Source organism: Elgaria multicarinata, chromosome 2 (assembly GCF_023053635.1).
Source record: "Elgaria multicarinata webbii isolate HBS135686 ecotype San Diego chromosome 2, rElgMul1.1.pri, whole genome shotgun sequence".
Classification (NCBI taxonomy): domain Eukaryota; kingdom Metazoa; phylum Chordata; class Lepidosauria; order Squamata; family Anguidae; genus Elgaria; species Elgaria multicarinata.
Genome location: NC_086172.1, coordinates 177,821,416 through 177,842,955, shown reverse-complemented (window position 1 = coordinate 177,842,955; position 21,540 = coordinate 177,821,416). Strand labels below are relative to the sequence as shown.

General features: G+C 44.3%; 1 protein-coding gene across 1 annotated transcript; it reads right to left on the bottom strand.

Moving 5' to 3' along the window:
* Nucleotides 1–6,308: 6,308 nt before the first annotated feature.
* CNIH1 (cornichon family AMPA receptor auxiliary protein 1) lies at nt 6,309–19,080 on the bottom strand. Its single transcript, XM_063118227.1, has 5 exons — nt 18,892–19,080; nt 16,431–16,499; nt 11,496–11,608; nt 9,498–9,641; nt 6,309–7,257 (listed from the first exon to the last, which is right to left on the bottom strand). The coding sequence occupies exons 1-5, from the start codon at nt 18,970–18,972 to the stop codon at nt 7,230–7,232; spliced, it is 435 nt and encodes a 144-aa protein (XP_062974297.1). The 5' UTR covers nt 18,973–19,080; the 3' UTR covers nt 6,309–7,229.
* Nucleotides 19,081–21,540: the final 2,460 nt, after the last annotated feature.

The window sequence follows — 21,540 nt, the reverse complement described above, 5'->3', positions numbered from 1 at the left end:
CATTTAAATATATTTTTCAGGACCTTGTGAGTACATGCATAGAGCTTCTATAAATATACAGGGAGGCAACCAATCTCCTCTGAGTGTGTTCAGAGGAGGCAACGAGGATGATCAGGGGTCTGGAAACAAAGCCCTATGAAGAGAGACTGAAAGAACTGGGCATGTTTAGCCTGGAGAAGAGAAGATTGAGGGGAGACATGAGAGCACTCTTCAAAGACTTAAAAGATTGTCAGACAGAGGAGGGCCAAGATCTCTTCTCGATCCTCCCAGAGTGCAGGACACGGAACAATGGGCTCAAGTGACAGATTCCGGCTGGACAGCAGGAAAAACTTCCTGACTGTTAGAGAAGTATGACAATGGAACCACTGACCTAGGGAGGTAGTGGGCTCTCCCACCCTAGAGGCCTTCAAGAGGCAGCTGCACAGCCATCTGCCTGGGATACTTTAAGGTGGATTCCTGCAGGAGGTTGGACTCAATGGCCTTGTAGGCTCCTTCCAATTCTATGATTGTTTCTGGCTGTAGCCCCACATACCACATTGAATATCACTGCAGAGTCCTGCAGCTTTCAAGAGTGGCTTTTGCTGGGTACAAGGAGCTGCTATAAGGGAAGGCCTTGCAGCCTGTATACGTCTCTGGAAATCTCTGAGGTGCCTAATAACTGCAACCAGGAAATAGTTGTATTGAATTGCCTACCCTCCTCCATACTTTAGGCATTACATAACCTGGCATTTATGCAGTTATCGCCTAACTGGAAAGGTTTTTACTGCTATGGAAGCTTTCTAAAAATGGTATATGCAAACTTGCTACCTGTCAAACCAGAAGTACTTCTTGTTCCATTTTAACATTCCCGTTCTGAAACAGCAAAGGCAACATAGCTTAGGCAACCGTCCCTTTTTGATGTTAGATTGAGAGAGGGAGGGTTGCTCGTTTTTCCTTCTATGTAGCCTAACAAAGACTTTAAACATTTAATCTTAGTTTGAGCCTCAAGAGATGTCTCATGCCACAAAACCCCTCTAGAAAAAGCACTTGTTATGCACACATGGAGAATTTGCTGTGGCAGAATGGCACCTTAGCACATGTATACATATGCAGTTCTCACATGGATAGCATGATAATTTCTAGATGGAAAAGGCCATACTCCTAGAATATCAAGCCCATGAGATTCACTCTACCTGAAAGTATGACTTGCTGGCATCATCTACTTTTAATATCAGAGCTGGACATCTGATACCCAAACTACTGGTCATTCATTATGTTAATCCACCAGAAGATCCCACCATTTCCTTGGTTAACGTATTTCCTTAGCCATTCCTTCTTGGATATTTCCTACTATACAATTTAAATCCATTGCTGTTCTCCATTTAATAATGGAGCAAGGGAAGCTTAGAAACCCTTTTTCTGGCAGAATTCCAGATCTTGTATAATCTTTATGTATTTCCCAACATTTATCCCTGAAGCATGAGGAGAATATATATTCTCTCCACTACTTCATCTTCTGAGACTAGACAGCTAAAGGGCAGATTCAATATATGTAGGAAATAAGGTCCCCTTTGAGTGAAAATGGACATCACCCTTTAAGAGAGGGAGACAGTCTGACAGCAGCACACCTGCCCTAAAAGCAACTGTTCATTTCTTCTCAGAAAGCTTTTGAAAGTAAGTTCTACACACACTTTTTTCCCCCTTCCACAGAGTTCTGCAACTATTTTTTAAGTTTGCATTTTAGTACAGTGATGCTGAACATGTTGAACTGCTTTTTAAAAAGGAGGCTGTTGCATAAGTGGGCTCCTCCAGTTTTGACTTGCTGTTACTATGTAACACAAGCTGCAAAGCCAAACTCACACCCTGAGTCTTTGTAAAGACTCATTTCTTCTTAAAAGCCTACACGAGTCCAAATATGTAGGCTAATACTGCAGCCAGCCTGTAGGTGTTTAAAGAACATGCAAAAATTTAGTTGCATTACAAGAGGTAGGAAGGAACAGGAGCAGAGACCTATCATAGAATAGCAGAGTTGGAAGGGGCCTACAAGGCCATAGAGTCCAACCCCCTGCTCAATGCAGGAATCCACCCTAAAGCATCCCTGACAGGCGGTTGTCCAGCTGCCTCTTGAAGGCCTCTAGTGTGGGAGAGGCCACAACCTCCCTAGGTAACTGATTCCATTGTCGTACTGCTCTAACAGTCAGGAAGTTTTTCCTGATGTCCAGCTGGAATCTGGCTTCCTTTAACTTGAGCCCGTTATTCCGTGTCCTGCACTCTGGGAGGATCGAGAAGAGATCCTGGCCCCCCTCTGTGTGACAACCTTTTAAGTATTTGAAGAGTGCCATTATGTCTCCCCTCAATCTTCTCTTCTCCAGGCTAAACATGCCCAGTTCTTTCAGTCTCTCTTCCTAGGGCTTTGCTTCCAGAGCCCTGATCATCCTGGTTGCCCTCCTCTGAACATGCTCCAGCTTGTCTGCGTCCTTCTTGAATTGTGGAGCCCAGAACTGGACGCAATACTCTAGATGAGGCCTAACCAGGGCCGAATAGAGAGGAACCAGTACCTCACGTGATTTGGAATTTGGATTTCCTGTGCGACTGTACCACCATGGATATCACACACCATTAAAGCAATGATTCAGCAGCAATTTCTACAGCTAGAGATGGCAGCATTATGTGGACGTAATTTGACATATCATACTCGCCTATAGTAAATGGCTGCTTCAGAAGATGGCTATGGGGAAAATGCCTAGAAAAAAACTGCACAGCTGCCACAACAGAATATGGACTCAGGTTTGTGTCCTCATAGCATCCTGGCACTCAACCCATGCTTAAGACATCAGCTTCACAGCTGTGCAATAATGAGAACATGTCTCTGATTAATTAAACACTTGGGAGTACAAGAGAAGACATAGAAGAGACAAGATTTCTTTATTTCCACTCCTATTTCGCCTATTTCCATAGACCTAGGTCAAAGGAGGGTTTCGTTATTTCAGAAATATTCATGATTGCCTTCACTTGACCTGTGATAGATACAAAGCCAGCTGCTTGTGGTTAAAAGCTGCTTGTGTTCCCTTGGACACTGTCTGGATCTTGCTCTCACTCGGAATTGCTCTGTTTTGGACTTTTCTACTGCTCACTTTCCGTTGTCAGATCACCTAGTTTCTTTCAATATTACTCATAATCCTCCTCCTTCACGTCCCGCTTCTCGCTCTTGTCGTGACTTGCAATCTATCAATTATGAGGCTTTTTCTCAGTCTCTAGCCTCCTCTCTTCCTTCTGTATTTTCAGCTGTCTCCTTGGACTCAGATGTCTCCTTCTTTAATTCCTCCTTCAACTCTTGATAATCTTGCTCCATCTACAACTCGGGTAGTTCGCCCTTCTCAACCCCAACCGTGGCTCACCTCTTTCCTCCGCTACCTTCGCTCTTGTTCCCAGGCAGCTGAACGCCTTTGGCGTAGGACCAGGGACTGGGCGGACTTTGTCCATTACAAATTTGTACTCTCCTCTTTCTCTTCTGCCATTTCACTGGCCAAACAGCAGTATTACTCAACGTTGATCCAGTCAAATGCTAGGCATCCTCAGTGGCTCTTTGCGTCCTTCAATTCTCTTCTGAAGCCTAATCCACCATCTCTCCCCGCCTCTATGTCTGCTAATAACTTTGCCTCTTTTTTCAATGCTAAAATCCAAACTATTCGCTCTGATCTGGCCAGCTCTGCTCCTCTTCCAGTTCCTGTTCCTTATCTGTCCGTTCCTCCAGCAAATTTCTCTGCGTTTCCTTCGGTCTCAGCTAATGAACTGTCTACAATACTGCGCTCTTCGAAGCCTTCCACTTGTTCTCGTGATCCGATTCCTTCTTGTGTCTTTATTAATCTTATCCCTGCTATCCTCCCTTCCTTGCTTCATATTATTAATTTTTCTCTGTCCTCTGGTTCATTTCCTTCTGCTTTTAAACATGCTACAGTCTCTCCTATTCTCAAGAAACCTACTCTTGATAGGCTATCTCTGTCTAACTACCGACCAGTCTCTTTGCTGCCTTTTGTTTCAAAGATCCTGGAGCGTGTGGTCTACTCTCGTTGTCTTGATTTTCTTTCTAGTAACTCTGCTCTGGATCCTTTTCAATCTGGATTCCGTCCTTTGCATTCCACTGAAACAGCCCTTACGAAGATTACCAATGATCTTCTTACTGCCAAGTCTAAAGGCCATTAATTCCGTTCTTATTCTCCTTGATCTAACTGCAGCCTTTGACACGGTTGATCATGATCTTCTTTTAGATTCTCTTCATGACCTTGGATTTTGTGGCTCTGTCTATAACTGGTTTGCCTCCTATCTAGTGGGTCGCTCTTTCAGCGTGTTGGCTAATGGCAGCTCGTCTTCTTCTTTTCCCCTTTCAGTAGGGGTTCCGCAACTCGGTGCTTGGTCTGTTGTTGTTTTCTTTATACATGTTGCCCTTGGGTAATCTTATTCAATCTCATGGCCTCCAATACCATCTGTATGCCGATGATACACAATTATATCTTTCATCTCCAGATCTTTCTCCTGATGTTCACGATCGTATCTCGGCATGTCTTTCAGATATCTCAGCTTGGTTGCTTCATCGTCGTTTGAAACTTAATATGGTAAAGACTGAATTGCTTGTTTTTCCTCCTAAACCTTCTCCTCATCTCTCATTCTCTCTTACTGTCAATGATGTTACGCTTACTCCAGTCAAGGAAGCTCGTAGTCTTGGCTTTATATTTTATACCTCGCTCTCCTTTATTCCTCACATTGAGACAGTAGCTAAATCCTGTCGTTTTTTTCCTGTATAATATTGCCAAGATTCGATCATTTTTGTCTGTCTCTTCTGCCAAGACTCTTGTTCGTGCACTGGTTATTTCTCGGTTGGACTACTGCAACCTTCTTCTCACTGGCCTTCCTTCTTCTCACATCAGTCCGTTGGTTTCTGTTCACCACTCTGCTGCTAAGATCATCTTCTTGGCTCACCGCTCTGACCATGTCACTCCACTTCTGAAATCTCTTCATTGGCTTCCAATTCACTTCAGAATCCAATATAAACTTCTCCTGTTGACCTACAAAGCTTTTCACTGTCTAGCTCCTTCCTATCTCTCCTCTCTCATCTCACACTATCGCCCCGCTTGTGCTCTTCGCTCCTCTGATGCCATGTTTCTCGCCTGCCCAAGGGTCTCTACTTCCCTTGCTCGGCTTCGTCCATTTTCTTCTGCTGCCCCTTATGCCTGGATCGCTCTTCCAGAACATTTGAGAAGTAGTTCAACCTCAGCTTTTAAAGCTCAGCTAAAAACTTTTCTTTTTCCTAAAGCTTTTAAAACCTGATTTTGTTCTGACTTTATACTGTTAGTTTTACCCTACCCAGTGCCTGTTTACCCTACCCTGTGCCTGTTTGCATTCTCTTCCCCTCCTTATTGTTTTATTATGATTTTATTAGAATGTAAGCCTATGCAGCAGGGTCTTGCTATTTACTGTTTTACTCTGTACAGCACTATGTACATTGATGGTGCTATATAAATAAATAAATAAATAATAATAAAAGTAGCTCCTCTGTGTTCTAGTTTTCCTTTGTTCCAAAGAGCATTAACCAATGCAGTGGCTACAGCGGAAGAGCTTACTTTCACAACAAATAACCATTTGCTCTACACAGCGCTCCCTAACCTGGTGCCCTCCAGATGTTTTGGACTACAACTCCTAGCATCCCTGACCACTGCCCATGCTGGCTTGGACTGAAGGGGACATCTGAGAGCCCCAGGTTGGGAAAGGCTGCTTTACAGCAGGGGAGAACCAACTTCAATCTAGGGGATCTCTTTCTCCTTACCCCTGCAAGAATCTCCATGATTAAAAGTGCTTTAAAATTACAAGAGAGCAAAGCAAGACTCTCTTTGCAATGTGAAAGCAAAATGAACCTGTTCCAGAGGCCAAGCCCTTGCTTAAGAATGGAAGAACTGCCCACAAGGATCAGATCAAAGTTCACCTTTGTAAGAATCCCAGCAACCAGGAGGCACTAAGCAGTCCACTGGGGGACTGTAATATAGCTTCTGCCCAATATGACTCTACAGCAGCCTTTCTCAACCTGGGGCGCTCCAGATGTGTTGGACTACAACTCCCAGAATGCCCCAGCCAGCTCTGCTGGCTGGGGCATTCTGGGAGATGCAGTCCAACACATCTGGAGTGCCCCAGGTTGAGAACCACTGCTCTACAGGCTGTTTAGCACAAATCTTTAAAACAATGTATTATTGGAACAGTATGGCCTAGTAGCATTTGGGTAAAACCAAGAGTTCCACAGCACTTTGAGCCTCAGCAGTAGAAGAAGGTAAACTAATATCTGTCTTTGAATTTTTTATTGTATTGCACTAAGGAACAGCAGGGAAATTTGTCCAACCTCGTTGTACGTCTTGTGTCAGAGCGTATGCATTTGAAAACTCTCAAAACTATTTTCATTACCTTGTTTGATCCAGGTTGTATGGTTAGTTTGTGACTCTTGCACAAGATGTTTTCTTATTTTAAAAAAACCAGTGGTTTTAAAATGTGCTGCTTCACCAATAACTCCACTTCCCCTACTATATCCACTTAGTTTGGAAAATTAAAGCAAGGGGTATTCACTTCACCGCTTGGTGTAAATATGAAAAGTCTGAGCCATGCATATTACAGGTAGAGAATATCCAAATAGTAAAAAATAGAACTACGATTCTTCCTGCAGTTGTACTCATGTATTCATCTATAAGACACACAGAGGTTACCTAAGAGATAACATACAGAAAAGCGTTCAGTCCTTCAGAAACACTTGGTACCTACAACTGACATTTAGATGGAAGTCCATAACTCAATGAGCCACTATAAAGTCCAGTAAACAAAACCAAAAAAAAATCCTCTATTATACTAAGGACAGCAATTAATACAATTATAATTGAGGGTATGGCTGTTCCTTATGGAGTGCAGGGTCAAAACTGTCCAAAGCCAGAAGCGATTGCTTTACATTAATTTATATGTAATTCTTGTCATTTTAAACATCCCAATAATTATTATTATTTTTTTGAAAAAGTCTTTTCATGAGTATTAAAGTATAGACACATTTAGGGTGGCGGTGGGAAGTGAGAAGAAGAAGTCATTTCCTCCCCCCTGTTGAAATTGTGAACATCAGATTCCACAGTTAAATCTTGATACCAGATTCTTCTTAGAAAATAATCCTTTGTTTTGTGGCTTTTCTGCATGCACTTTATTGGAACCAAGTCCGTTGGACGTCATCCTTAAGAACTCACCAAAACATAAATCATACTGTTGAAAGAAAGATAAACAGTAAAACATATACATCTATATCTATTATATTCAGCTGTAAGATTTCTGTTGAGTTTTTGGTTTGTTGCGTTACAGATGCACATAAATTAATCACTGAGGCTATGGAGCTAGGCCAGGCCCAGATACTTTCCCATTATTGCCATACCAAGGGAAGCCCACCCCACTTGACAGCATGGTAATAGCTGCAACCAATGAACCATTTTTAAACCTCTACCAATGAACTGTGGCATATATATTTTTGTCATTTTGGACTCAGTATATGGCCCAGACTGCACCCTATCCCTTGAAGACACACTGGAAGAGTACCAGGTGTTTCCACTCTTTGGTCATGTCCATTCTTTTAGCTGAAAGGATTCACTGCTGTTAGCTGCCAACATAGCATATATGGTGTACCTGCAGTGGAAGTGTAGTGCCAGCAACAAAGAAAAAAAACACAACATGTGCCTTTTTCACTAAAGAGCATGTATATCCCAGCAATAGCTCCACAGTGGTTAGCATCTCAGTTTCCTCAGCTGCCTACCCCACATATTTTACCACTGGCTAGCATAGCATTAATATCAAATCTCAAGTTATAATAGCAAATTATTTATTATTTATCATTTAGAATATTTATATACCGCTCCCCATTGAAAAATTTCAGAGCGGTGTTTTATGAAAATAAAAACAGAATAAAACAGTTAAAACGAAATTTAAAAAGAAGCAAAAATCAGAAATCCAAGGCTGCATGTTAAAGAAAGGCTTCTTGGAATAAAGATGTTTTCAGGAGGCGCCGAAAGGAGTACAAGGTCAGAGCCTGCCTGACCTCCAGAGGCAGGGAATTCCACAGGAGGGGGGCCACCACGCTGAAGGCTCTTCCCCTGGTGGATTCCAATCGGAGGATGGATCTATGTAGAACCACCAGGAACGGGCCCTCGGATGACCTCAGTGACCGGGCAGGTTGGTAAGGGAGAAGGCGCTCTCTCAGGTATCCTCGTCCCAAGCAAAGCGATGGGACATGGTAGAGGACTTTCTCCGTGGTGACAGCCTGGTTATGGAATGCCCTCCCCTTGAAGGTCCGACTGGTACCAACACTGGCCTCATTTTGGCACAAAGTTAAAACGTGTTTTTTTTTTTAATCAAAGCCTTTGAGGGCTAAACTTGCCTAAAAGCTACACAGTTTTATTGCTTTAAAATGTTCTACTGCTTTTAGTTTGTTAATAATTTAATATGTTTTTAGCGGTGTACATTATTTATTGTTTTACACTGGTTGAATTGATTTTGCCAGTACGCCACCCTGAGATCCCAATGATATAGGGCGGGATACAAATGTTTTACTAAATAAATAAATATTTCCAACTGTTATTGTGCACGATTTTACTTTGCTTACAGCAAGAAATTATCTCAGGTGTGTCGCACAAACAATTTTTTTTTTTTTTGTTAGAAAGAAACTTTGTCCAAATTAAGGTCTCCCTTCACAGAAAAGGGATGGAGAATGTCTTGTTGGACTGCAACCCCCATAATCCCTTACCATTAGCTATTGGAGTTGCAGTGCAACAACATCTGTTGCACACATTCCCATCCCTGATCTAAATGAAAGAGAGATCTGCTTTCTCCTTACAAGCCCTTTTGTCTTTTAGGTTCCATTAGTGATCATAGAATCGTAGAATAGTAGAGTTGGAAGGGGCGTATAAGGCCATCAAGTCCAACCCCCTGCTCAATGCAGGAATCCACCCTAAAGCATCCCTGACAGAGGGTTGTCCAGCTGCCACTTGAAGGCCTCTAGTGTGGGAGAGCCCACAACCTCCCTAGGTAACTGGTTCCATTACAGTCAGGAAGTTTTTCCTAATGTCCAGCCGGAATCTGGCTTCCTGTCACTTGAGCCCATTATTCCGTGTCCTGCTCTCTAGGATGATCGAGATGCCATGTTGCAGTTCCCAAACTTATCAAGAGAACTCTTTCTTGCAGTTTCTGGGCAAGGCAATGGGGTTCATCTCAGACCTGACCATCCAGTTATGGAACTCCACCCACCCCCATCTGAAAAGTAGGTACATGAGAGATGAGTTCTGCATAGCCTTTGAGAGATGGGTATGAGATGCCTGGACTTCCATCAAATTCTTTTAAATCGTTGAGCCTTAATAGTGAGGTTTTTACAATACTTTTATTTTGCTTTCTTTAACTGTCAATCTTAAATTGCTGGAAAGGTGGTATATAATAAAATAAAAATGAAAGTAGTGACTTACCCATATAGGTAGTAAAAAAAGGATAGAAGGTAAAATGCTAGTTTGCACCATCCTTCCTTCTGGCAATATGCTAAAATATCTGCATTCATGATAGTTGTCGGGTCATAGAGTCCTGGTCCACTCATCACAGGCCTACTCATATACCTAGAAAAGTGAATTTGCATTTTGAAAAGCTACAGGAAAATACATTTTCTTTTCAGACATAAGGGACTGCACCTATGAATGCAGACGATATGCCACGATTTGCTCAGTATATATATTACACTAATAAATAAAATTGCATTTAGTTTTTTTAAAAAAGCAAGGGGGAAAAAAGCAAAGCAGGTGCATTTCTGCAACTGGTAAATCTCTGCCCAATTCATCTCTACCACCTTTCAAGGTTTCTGACTTATCAAAATACATGAGTTCCAAAAATCCTCAGCTTAAAAGAAATGCGCCAAGTTACTAAAACACACGCCTATCAAATCTAAACAAAACATCCTCTGTGATCCACTGCAAGACTGATGATATATTAAGCTTACAAGAGAAAGAATTTGAAAGGGGTATGGCACATTCCTTTCTGCCGGGCATTTGAAAGTTAGCAACCAGTTGAAGGTGATGACATGATCCCTCTCTTAATTATTATTGGTTTCTGAACGAAAGCCTAGATATGATTTTGTTTTGTTTTGTTTTATGATGCAAGCTGCTTTGGGCCAAAAAGGGGGGAAAAGGGGGGATAGAAACAGCTATGAGTCATGACAGCTAAATGCAATAGAACTCTTTCTGCATGTAATAGTGATGGGGTGGGGCGAGCAACAGATGCCTGTCTTCATCTTGCTCTACTTAGGAGCTCCCTAAGGGCACTCAAAGGAATACTATTCAAAACAGAGCAGCGGACTCGACAGACTCTTGCATTGGGTTCAGAGGCCACAGCAACCCAAGATGGGTCAAACATGCCACGATGAGTTATTTAAGTCATGGTGGCTTAACCATGGTTTACGGTGTCATCTGACAAACGTTTTCCCTAACCATCTGCCCCATTAACCACATTGTGGTTAGGCTCACTAAGGAAAACTTAACCACAAAAGGTTTAAAAGTGTTGTCTGCAAGCATTCCGCATGTGGTTAGCGTTAAACACAGCTGAACATGGTTAAGCTAACCCAAAGCCCAGAGTGTCGTCTGAACTAGGCCAGTGTCAATGTGGAAGGGTGTGTGCGTGTGCGCGCGCAGGGTTTGTATGATGCATCAGATGCCTCCTTCCTGAAGGAGACAGGGTATGAGATTTGGTCTCAATCCTGCAAATCCCCCAAGGCATTATATGCATCATCCCCTTTTGGGTGCACCTGGGATTTTTTGCTCCTTTCACAGTTGGTGCACAGGGTTCTGTCAATGGGTGAAAAAGCACCACTGCTCAGGCAGGACTGCAGCAGAACAGGGTGGTGGTGGGTGACTCAGGTGACATACAGTAGCTTATTAGCCCACTCATGTGGCAGGGGATTGTGGGCTATTTAAAAAATAAGTTACTATGAGTAGCTTATTACACCACCATGGCTTAAAATGATGTCCGAATGAGGCCTTGGTCTGATCCAGAATAGGCAGTCATGTCCACATAAAGGACAATATAGCCTCAATGCAAGACACTACAATATAGTGTTGGTTTTAACTCAGCTCATAAGGAATGAGAATGAGAAAGAGGAACCTTCCTCTACTTTGCAAACAGAAGTCATGGAAAGGACAGAGAACTGTAATATGGTACCTAGATCAAAGTCTGCCTGATTTTCTGACTTCTTCTCTGCCAATAAGAGACAGAAGCTTACGTTCCTTTAAGTCAAAGCTGAGATGCCCAGAAGCCAATTACTGTGCAACACACACACTCACCCTAGCTATTCGTTCTTTGAAAGTAGTGTGTGGTTAAAAAGCTTCAGTGTAGGCTTAGCTTCCAAGAGAAAGCCCACCCGAAACAATGCAGTAAGAATTTTTTCCATGAGTAAACTGATACTAAACCATCCTCATCATTACCTCCAAATGTGGTAAGCCAATAACGGCATATTGAGACCCAGCGTAAGCCATTCTGTTGCACACAGAAACATAACACAGAAGAATGCATGGATGAGGTACTCCGGAAGTACAAGCTGCAAAGGAAGACACACAAGTCAGACAACTCCATTTCAAAGTTTAGTGAAGTGAAGTTATGCATTACTTAGGGGAAACAAGAAAACTGAGCTACAATAAGCAAAGCCAGCATTAGACAAGATAAAGCCACTGTAAGAATTCCTGCCTACTGTTTCACAATTATTGGTTTGCATGTTTTACATATACTGGTTTTACATATACTGTGCTAACACTTAAAATTTATAGCATTTACAGTATGACAATAAACAAGGCAATTTTGCATATTTTGGAGAGAATCATCAGTTAAATTAAAGACTTGTACGCGCCTTCCATCGTCCAACTTTAATCCCAGGTTAGATATATTCTAGGCAGTTTCCATCTGTCTTCATAATATAGTAGCAGATGGATCTATTGCAGCCTTCCCTAACCTGTGACCTTCAGATACTTTGGACTACAACTCCCAGCATTCCTAACGATTAGTCTTGCTGGCTGTGGCTGATTGGAGTTGAAGTCCAAAAGAGCTGTAGGGCACCAGGTTGGGGATGGCTGGTCTGTACCTACCCTCTAGAAGATCCCTGCTGAGCTCCCTAGAGAGTGTTCACAGGTGGAATTTCAGCTGCCTAGAGGCAAAACCAGATGTTGCGAACTTGCCCATTATCTCATTATAACATTTAGGAGTTAAAATCCCATGCGAGCAAGCCTGAAATACATACCTACAAGTAAACATGCAGCCCAAAAGAAGACAGGCTCTGTGGCATTTCCTTTTGAAATGGTTTGGGTCCAGGCTACCTGCGGGATCACCTTCTCCCGTACAATCCACCCCGGACACTCAGGTCCCCTGGGAAGAATCCACTTCAGCTAGCAAAAACTAGATTAACAACTGTTACCCAGAGGACCTTTTCTTCCGCTGCTCCCAGACTGCGGAATGGCCTGCCGGAGGAGATTCGTCAACTTGACAGTCTTTTAGAATTTAAAAAAGCAATAAAGACTGATCTATTCCGGCAGGCCTATGGTTAAGTTTTAATTTGTTTTAATGTGTATTTTATATCATGTTTTTATACTGTTTGTTTTACACTTTGAATTGTTTTAGTTTTTGTGAACTGCCCAGGGAGCTTCGGCTATTGGGTGGTATAAAAATGCAATAAATAATAATAATAATAATTTTCAGAAAACAATTCTAGAGATACTGAGGTAGCAAGTCTACATCTAGAATGGATACCTACTCTCTGAAAATCATAAACTAGATTAAAAATCATAAAAAATCATAAGCCCTACTAGGAGGAGGGCTTTCTCCGCTGTGGCACCCCGGTTGTGGAACGAGCTCCCCAGAAAGGTCCGCCTGGCGCCTACACTGTACTGCTTTCGTCGCCAGCTGAAGACCTTTTTATTCACTCAGTATTTTAACACTTAATTGTAACTTAAATTTAAATTTTACTGTTTTAACTCTGTATTTTAATCTTATATCAACTTTGCTGTGTGGTTTTATCCTGGTTGCGCTTTTTATATTGTATTTCGTAATTGTGTTTTAACCTGTTGGGTGTTTTACTGTGGTTTTAATTTTTGTGAACCGCCCAGAGAGCTTCGGCTATTGGGCGGTATAAAAATGTAATAAATAAATAAATAAATATAAATAAACCAATCACTCCTTCAAAGTCATGATTTATTTATTCTAGAAAATCCATTAAGCACATTTTAAAACCATTCTAATTTGTTTGCTTTCTGGAATCTAAGGTTTTAGAACATTCCACCATCAGGTTCTCTCAGGTGCCTTCATAATTATGAAGATGAGAAACTTAACATACAATCTTAAGAATTTCTACTTTTAAACTAAGGCTCAGGAACTGCACCATTTGATTCTACTCCACTTTCTCTGTGTTTATTTATTTATTTTATTTATTTATTACATTTTTATACCGCCCAATAGCCGAAGCTCTCAGATGCCCCAAACTATTTAGATAAAGCTGTGCTCTATCATTTATCTAAATCCTTAAGTTCTAGAGTGCTGATGTTTTTAAAAGCAGTGTTCTTTCTGCAAAGACTCAGGCAGAGTTAGGTCTCATACTGTAGTACAAATCAAGTAAATATAAACAGCACAAATTCTACAGTGCAGAAGGGAGTGAACAGGGCTGGAGAAATATTTCAAACTCTGTATCTAGAATCAAGTTTTTAGTGCCCTGGGTTTTTATACCCTGGAAAAAGTGTAGCTGCAATTTGCACTTCAAATATACTCACTTCTTACTCATCACACTTCCCTGGGAAAACCTTTAGATAGAGTGGACTCTGCTTATGAGGTGGGGCTGGTGTGGACAGTGGTTTTATTTCCAACAAAAACTGGCAACCACCAGCCATACATTAACAAAAGCGGTTATTGATCTGATGCTCCTTAATTTGTCTGAGCAATGCATCCAATATGAATGGAGGCACAGCTATTCAAATTTCACAGGTGGAAATTCTAATCGCACTTCTGATAAGCAATACAAAACCTTAGAGTGAGTTATTTCAGTTCTTTTAACAGCTCGGTCACAAGGCATTAAAATTATAGTTCAGGGTGGGGAACTTGTGACTGTCCAGATATGTTGGCCTACAACTCCCATCATCCCTCACCACTGGTTCTGCTGGATAGGGCTAATGGGAGCTGTAGGCCAAAACATCCAGAGAGCCCAAAGTTGCTCATCCCTACTATAGTTTGATGCTAAAATTCTTATAAGCTTTCCGGACATTTCTTATTCTTGCAGGTTATTTCTGCCTTTAAAGGTCCTTAAAATTCATTGATGTCCACCCCACCCCAGGATGCATTTATAGATCACAATTTAGTCATGTGGCAGGCCAAAGACCCTCACCTGTATATTTAAAACATTTTAACAAACATATAGCTCAGAGAGGCACTGACAGTCATGTCCGTCATGCACATGGTAGTAACTTTTTGGATAGACTTCTGTGATAAGGGAATGCATAAATGTTGTGAACATTTTCTCCCCCTTCCACAGCAAATGAGAGATGACCGAGTAGGGTAAACTGTTCCATGCACAGCCACTATCCAGGTTCACTGCATTCTCTCTTCCCCACATGCCCACTTTGTGGAAGCACCTTCTAGTGGCTGCACCAACGCAGCCAATGATTTTTTCTAGATAACTTGTTTCTAGATTGCCACCAATTTGGATGGCTTTAAAAGGGGGTTGGATAAATTCCTGGAGGCAAAGGCTCTCCATGGCTACTAGCCCTGACGGTTGTATGCTATCTCCAGTATTCGAGGCAGTAAGCCTGTGTGCACCAGTTGCTGGGGAACATGGGTGGGAGGGTGCTGTTGCACCATGTCCTGCTTGTTCATCCCTGGCCGATGGCTGGTCGGCCCCTGTGTGAACAGAGTGCTGGGCTAGATGGACCCTTGGTCTGATCCAGCGTGGCCCTTCTTATGTTCTTATGACTTGTTCACATTCAGCACTAACACCAGTCCCTAGTGGTGCCCTTTAGCTCAATGTTAGCAGAATACCAGGACTGTTCTATACAAAGGACTAGCTGGATGCAATCTAGCCATTCCAAGCTAAAAAGACATGGAGGAAAGGAACAGCAGCTTTCTCCCAACTTTCTCAAGCAACTTTTGTTAAAGATTTGGCCACAAATAAAAAGAAAACACTTCAAGTGAAGGCAGGAGTAAAAAATGAGAAGTTGGACCGCTTTGTTTTGGCCCTCCAATCTCCTCAACAGGTACATGTATGTTTTTTGGCATATATACAATTAATATCTACTATATTTTGCTCATTATTTGAGCAGCTGCACCTATTTCTTAAGCTAACAAGAAGAGCCACCTCAAAAGACAGGCCCATGGATTGGAGGTTATTTAACTCTAGTTTAAATTAAACTTTTTTAAAAAGGTAGACTATGTCTCTCTCACAAAAATTTGGTGCTGTCTCCCTATAAACCATGTATTGCAAATTAAGGAACCAGCCTTAGGAAAACATACTCTCCTTCTCTGCCCGCCCGCCCATTTCTTCAACATGAATGCCTTTTAGCATGCTTTAGAGTTAAATGTGCACCAATACTAATCAGCGCTCCCATCTTAACCAGATTTAAGGATTTGAACTAGAGGCATTCAAGAGGCAGCTGGACAACCATCTGTCAGGGATGCTTTAGGATGGATTCCTACATTGAGCCGGGGGTTGGACTCTATGGCCTTGTAGGTCCCTTCCAACTCTGCTATTCTATGATTTGCAAAATCTGATTAAGGGGATACCTGGCATTTTTTTCCCCAGTTAAAAACAAAAGTCAAATGTATTAAATTCTTGGCACAAAGACCTGTTAGCAACCTTGTTGTAATTATAGAAGAATTTAAGCATGTAACAGTTTTCCCCGTCTCTTATTAAGCAAGTGATGCACAAAGTCCATGAAGTTATCACAACTCCTTAAAAGACAAAAGACAGGCAGATGAACAAGCACACTGAACAAAAAGTAGTTAACATAAATCATACAGATGTTCCTAACAAAATGGATAGCAAAGAAGAAAGTGGCATTAACACATTAAACTAAAAAGCAGTACACACCTTTAATGCAATTTTGACTCTTTTAATCTTTTTAACCTTTTCAACTGTCTTTGTGCGGAAAATGTAAAAAGCAGATTGAAAGAATGTTAGTACGACAGCTGACAAGATCACCAGCAGATAATTAAGTCAGAATTTTCAAACTTAGGGGGAAAAGAGGACAGAGAAAGAATTCTGCCAATAAATCTAAAATCTATAAGATATTATCAAACAACATTTTATTGATGTATGTTAAATCAACATTAACTACAAAAAAAATCTGACTAGGAATTAATGCAAATAAGATCTCTCTCTCATATAAACTTACAGGGTTAAGCGTATTACACTGGTCTATGGGATTCTTGTAGTCAGTCTTCAGCTCATCAAAAGCTATAATCTAGAATAAAAATGCAGTGGTTAAGTAGTAGTATGAGAACATTTCAACTGGGGTGGGTAACCTTGTCCAAAGGCACCACACCCTGAACAGACCAAATCCTAGATCAAAATTCAAAGGGAACCCTCCCTTGGGCTAGACTGACTAGCCTCTCAACTGGTACTGATCACAACAATAGCAGATTTCCTCTCCTGGAAATCACACTTTCGTTTTTAATCATTTTGGAGAAAGGAAGAGAGGCAGCGTTGCAAGCAGGCCTTTCATTTAAAGGCAGGCAAGATGCTTGAACACAATTAAATGAAAGTCCAATAAAAGTTGACCATAGCATCTATTGCAAACAGCGAAGCGACTTCTTAACATACTTTCACTATACAGGCACGTGGACACATTTTATCCTGATGCTACTTAGTTAAGACTTTCCAATTCTGTACAGTGTAACCCCAGCCGGAAGGGATTTGTAACGGAAGCAGATTTTGCTGTCATGTGGACTTGAAGTTGGTAGCAACTGGAAGAGAGGGAAAGTTGTCAGGTTTGAAGAGAAAGTGCCTCTGATAGTTTTATGAGGTGATGCTTAAAGCCCTGCTCCTGTATGTGCACACGTTCAGGACACTTGCACAAGAGATGGCACTGTATCGTGTCACAGCAACTTGCTAGTGAATCAGCAATACCATGAGATAAATAAATGATGACTACAGGCTATCTGACCCCCCACCCTGCCTCTGCTGAGTAGCAGAAACCCCCCGCCCCCCAATCATACTTTTTCAAATACTTGGGCAAAGTTGTATTAATGCAGGGTTGGAGTATCAGAGGAGCGAGGCACCGTCCCACCATTGTGCTTTGGGGGATGAGGGGGCAGCACAAAGGCAGGGTGACTCCTTTGACTCCTGACCAGCCAAGAACAAGACCTCCTGCAAACACCCCCCCCACCTTCTTTCGCACAGGATTTGCTCCTACACGCGTTTCTCATCAGCTCCACCTGCCCCCATCCCTTATTCCCTCCCATCTGCTCGCCCACCATCTACCCCCACCATGAGAAATGTTTCTCTCATACTACCCCTAATGCCCCAAACGCCCAAAGACACCACTTCTCCCTCCCCACCACATCTCCACACAAGGCCCCTTCCTAACCCCATGGAACTTCCAGCCATCTCTCTCACACCCTCCCTCCTCCCAGAACCCTCCAAATGGGCCTCACAGCATCAGATGCACACACCATGGCACCCTACTCTCTCGGGGGGAGAAGGGGGCACCCTACTCTCTCGGGGGGAGAAGGGGCACCCTACTCTCTCGGGGGAGAAGGGGGCACCCTACTCTCTCGGTGGGGGAGAAGGGGGCACCCTACTCTCTCGGGGGGGGAGAAGGGGGCACCCTACTCTCTCGGGGGGGGAGAAGGGGGCACCCTACTCTCTCGGGGGGGAGAAGGGGGCACCCTACTCTCTCGGGGGGGGAGAAGGGGGCACCCTACTCTCTCGGGGGGGGAGAAGGGGGCACCCTACTCTCTCGGGGGGGGAGAAGGGGGCACCCTACTCTCTCGGGGGGGGAGAAGGGGGCACCCTACTCTCTCGGGGGGAGAAGGGGGCACCCTACTCTCTCGGGGGGAGAAGGGGCACCCTACTCTCTCGGGGGGGGAGAAAGGGGGCACCCTACTCTCTCGGGGGGGGGAGAAGGGGGCACCCTACTCTCTCGGGGGGGGGAGAAGGGGGCGCCCTACTCTCTCGGGGGGGGGAGAAGGGGGCACCCTACTCTCTCGGGGGGGGGGAGAAGGGGGCACCCTACTCTCTCGGGGGGGAGGCACCCTACTCTCATGCTTCACCTTTCCCACCCACCCCACCCCACCCCACCCACACCAGGCAGCTCTTCTCATCACCCCCCAAACTGGCCTTCTCCTCTTCCCCCTCTTATGATCATTGCCATGATTACTCTCCCTCTCTCCAACCAGCCCACTCCTCTTCTCATCCACACGTCCTAAGCCTCTTCAGCCCACCCCGGAAATACACACAAATGTCCCCTTATCCGATTCACTCCTATCCCTTCGGGTCGTGACCCCCAGATTCATAACGAACCCCCCTCCCCCACCAAAAACCCGCCAATGTAGACGCCCCCCATGACGCCCCTCCCCCCTCAAGAGACTAGTATCCTTTCCACACTCTCCTCCCCACCACCCAAATCCTTCCACCAGCACCACCCACGGTCAGGGCAGCCCCCTCCCCCTTTCTACAGACCCCCCCCCTCACGATCCCTCCCTCCCCCTTTTTCAAGCCCCAAGCCCTGTTGTACTTACCCCTCCCCCTTCCCACAGACCCCCCCCACAATACCCTCCCTCCCCCTCCCCCTCCCCCTCCCCCCCCACCGTGCCACATGAGGCGGCGTTCCCCCCGCCCCCCCTCCCACTCACATGCCAGATGGCGAAGAAGATGAGGGCGGCGGTGAGGAGCAGCGCCAGCATGTAGCAGAAGGCGGCGAACGTGAACGCCATGGCGGTGGCGGCGGCGGCGGCGGCGGCTACTGAGGAGGCCCGGGCCGAGCGGCGGCGGCGGCGCGCGGGGGATTCTGGGACGGATCATTCAGGGCGGCCGCGGCCGGCCCTGAGGGAAAGAGCCTGGCAGGGAGGCGGCGGCGAGCGGCCTCTGCGCAGGCGCACACGGAGCGGGGGAAATGAGGGCGAGATCAAAGCCGCGGGCCGCGCCGCAGCGCCCCCTGGCGGCAGGGGGCGCAAGTCCGCCCTCGCCGCTTCTGCGCCTCCCAAGTGGAGGCTTCGCCTTTATAACGCCCAGCGCAGCCGTAGGTGGGGCACCGCCGCCCCCACCACCCCCGCCACCCCGGTCCCCACCGGCCAGCGCTGCACCACGTCTGAGCGCTGAAAACACCCACACCCACACCCCTCACCCCCGCCTGCCCACACACACACACACACACACCACCCGCCCTGCAAGAGGTCTTCAGAGCATAAGAAGAGCGCTGATGCTGGATCAGACCAAGGGTCCAACTAGTCCAGCACTCTGTTCATACAGTGGCCAAGCAGCCCGTCGGCCAGGGACCAACAAAGCAGAACATGGTGCAACAGCACCCTCCCGCCCATGTTCCCCAGCAACTGGTGCACACAGGCTTACTGCCTTGAATACCGGAGGTAGCACAGAACCATCAGGGCTAGTAGCCATGGATAGCCTTCGCCTCCCAGAATTTAGCCAACCCCCTTTTTAAAGCCACCCAAATCGGCAGCCATCACTACATCTTGTGGCAGTGAGTTCCATAGTACATCTAGGTGCCGCCTCCCCCTCACCTGAAGTTAGGGAAATGATGATCCGGAAGTAGGTCTCAGTGGTGGCACTGCATATGAAGCCCCAGAGAAAACTCCCTTGGGAGCTCTGATGTCTTTCCAGTACCAAAGAGGTGTATTATAGTGATGATGATGATGATGATGATGATGATGATGATGATGATGATGATGATTTACCCAGACACGTTTTATATCTGGGTTCATGGCTGGGCTGGATTTTACTGATTTTGGGGCTGCTGCTTCTGTGTGTTCAATGTTGTATTAATAAAACATAATACTTATTTTTATTTATTTATTTATTTATTGCACTTATATACCGCTCCCATAGCCAGGGCTCTCTAGGCGGTTTACAGAAATTCTAAAATTGAGATAAAAATGAGTATACAAAATTTAAAATCCTAAAACACAGAACATACACACATAAAGCATTAAAAAACGTTTAAAAAAAACTAAACATGTGGGTGATTAAGATGTGCCGCCATATGCCTGGGCAAAGAGGAAAGTCTTAACCTGACGCCGAAAAGATAGCAGCGTTGGTGCCAGGTGAGCCTCGTCCGGGAGATCACTCCATAGTCTGGGGGCCACCACCGAAAAGGCCCTGTCCCTCGTTGCCACACTCCGAGCTTCTCTCGGAGTAGGCACCCGGAGGAGGACCTTAGATGTTGAACGTAGTGACCGGATATAATAATAATTATAATAATTATTATAATAAACCCATATATTAACAAAAGGAATAGAACTTAAAACATGAAACTTATAAAAACTTTTGAATAAATTATATGTCTATGTGCTGTATTCAGAAACATGTTTCCATTCCATTTTGCCTTTGCCTTCCTTTTCTTTCTAGGGTGCTTATCAGTGGACCAAATAAATACGTGACAGCAGGTTAAAATGGAAGGTTCCTGTTCTTCAGGGGGAATATTACACACCAGGTGGAAAGGACAAACAGGATCCTTACTTAATTCCATCCCTTTCCCAGAGGCACCTTGTTGGAACTGCTCCGTGTTAAATCCACATGCAACAGGCGCCTGCATGACGATAGTGTTTGTATGTGTGTGTTGGGGGGAGGGGATGAAGAAGTGGATTTCTGCTCATTGTGCACTTGTCATAAACTGTTAGATTTCACTGGAACATCTGCACAATCCAAAACAGCTTTACTCAGCAGCAGCGGACCTTATTCCCTGGTAAAAAAAAAAAAACACTTTAGGACAGCCTTCCTCAACCTGGGGCGCTCCAGATGTGTTGGACTACAACTCCCAGAATGCCCCAGCCAGCTGGCTGGGGCATTCTGGGAGATGTAGTCCAACACATCTGGAGCGCCCCAGGTTGAGGAAGGCTGCTTTAGGATAACAGCTCCGGTGTGCACCTGTCATAAGCTGTTAGATTTCACTGGAACATCTTCTGCACAGTGGTTTCATTTTCTTCCTCAGCAGAGGAAAGTAGCACCTTGCATATATGCAGAAGCGCTTCCTACCTTTAATGCTTCCTATGTTACAGAGGTGAGCACGGACATTGAAAGCCATTTTCAGCCTGGTGTCTTCCAGATATCATAGAATAGTTGAATTGGAAGTGACCTAAAAGGCCATCAAAATCTAGGCCATCAAATCATATTTTGGAAACCAAAAAGGAGGACAATATGGCTGCCCTCAAGGGGGTGTGGCCACCGCAACATGCCCACCTAAAACTAATAGTGATAGCTATAGGTCAGAAAATGAGTCTGATTAAATGTCATGCATATTCGTTGAATCTTGGTCTCCCCTCCTTTTT

Excerpts from the sequence above, each read along its gene's own strand:
- CNIH1 (XM_063118227.1), bottom strand. The coding sequence starts at position 18,972 with ATGGCGTTCACGTTCGCCGCCTTCTGCTACATGCTGGCGCTGCTCCTC. Across the intron at positions 16,500-18,891 it reads TCTTCTTCGCCATCTGGCAT|ATTATAGCTTTTGATGAGCT; the intron begins GTGAGTGGGAGG and ends TTTTTATTCTAG. Across the intron at positions 11,609-16,430 it reads AGTGTAATACGCTTAACCCT|CTTGTACTTCCGGAGTACCT; the intron begins GTAAGTTTATAT and ends CTTCCTTTGCAG.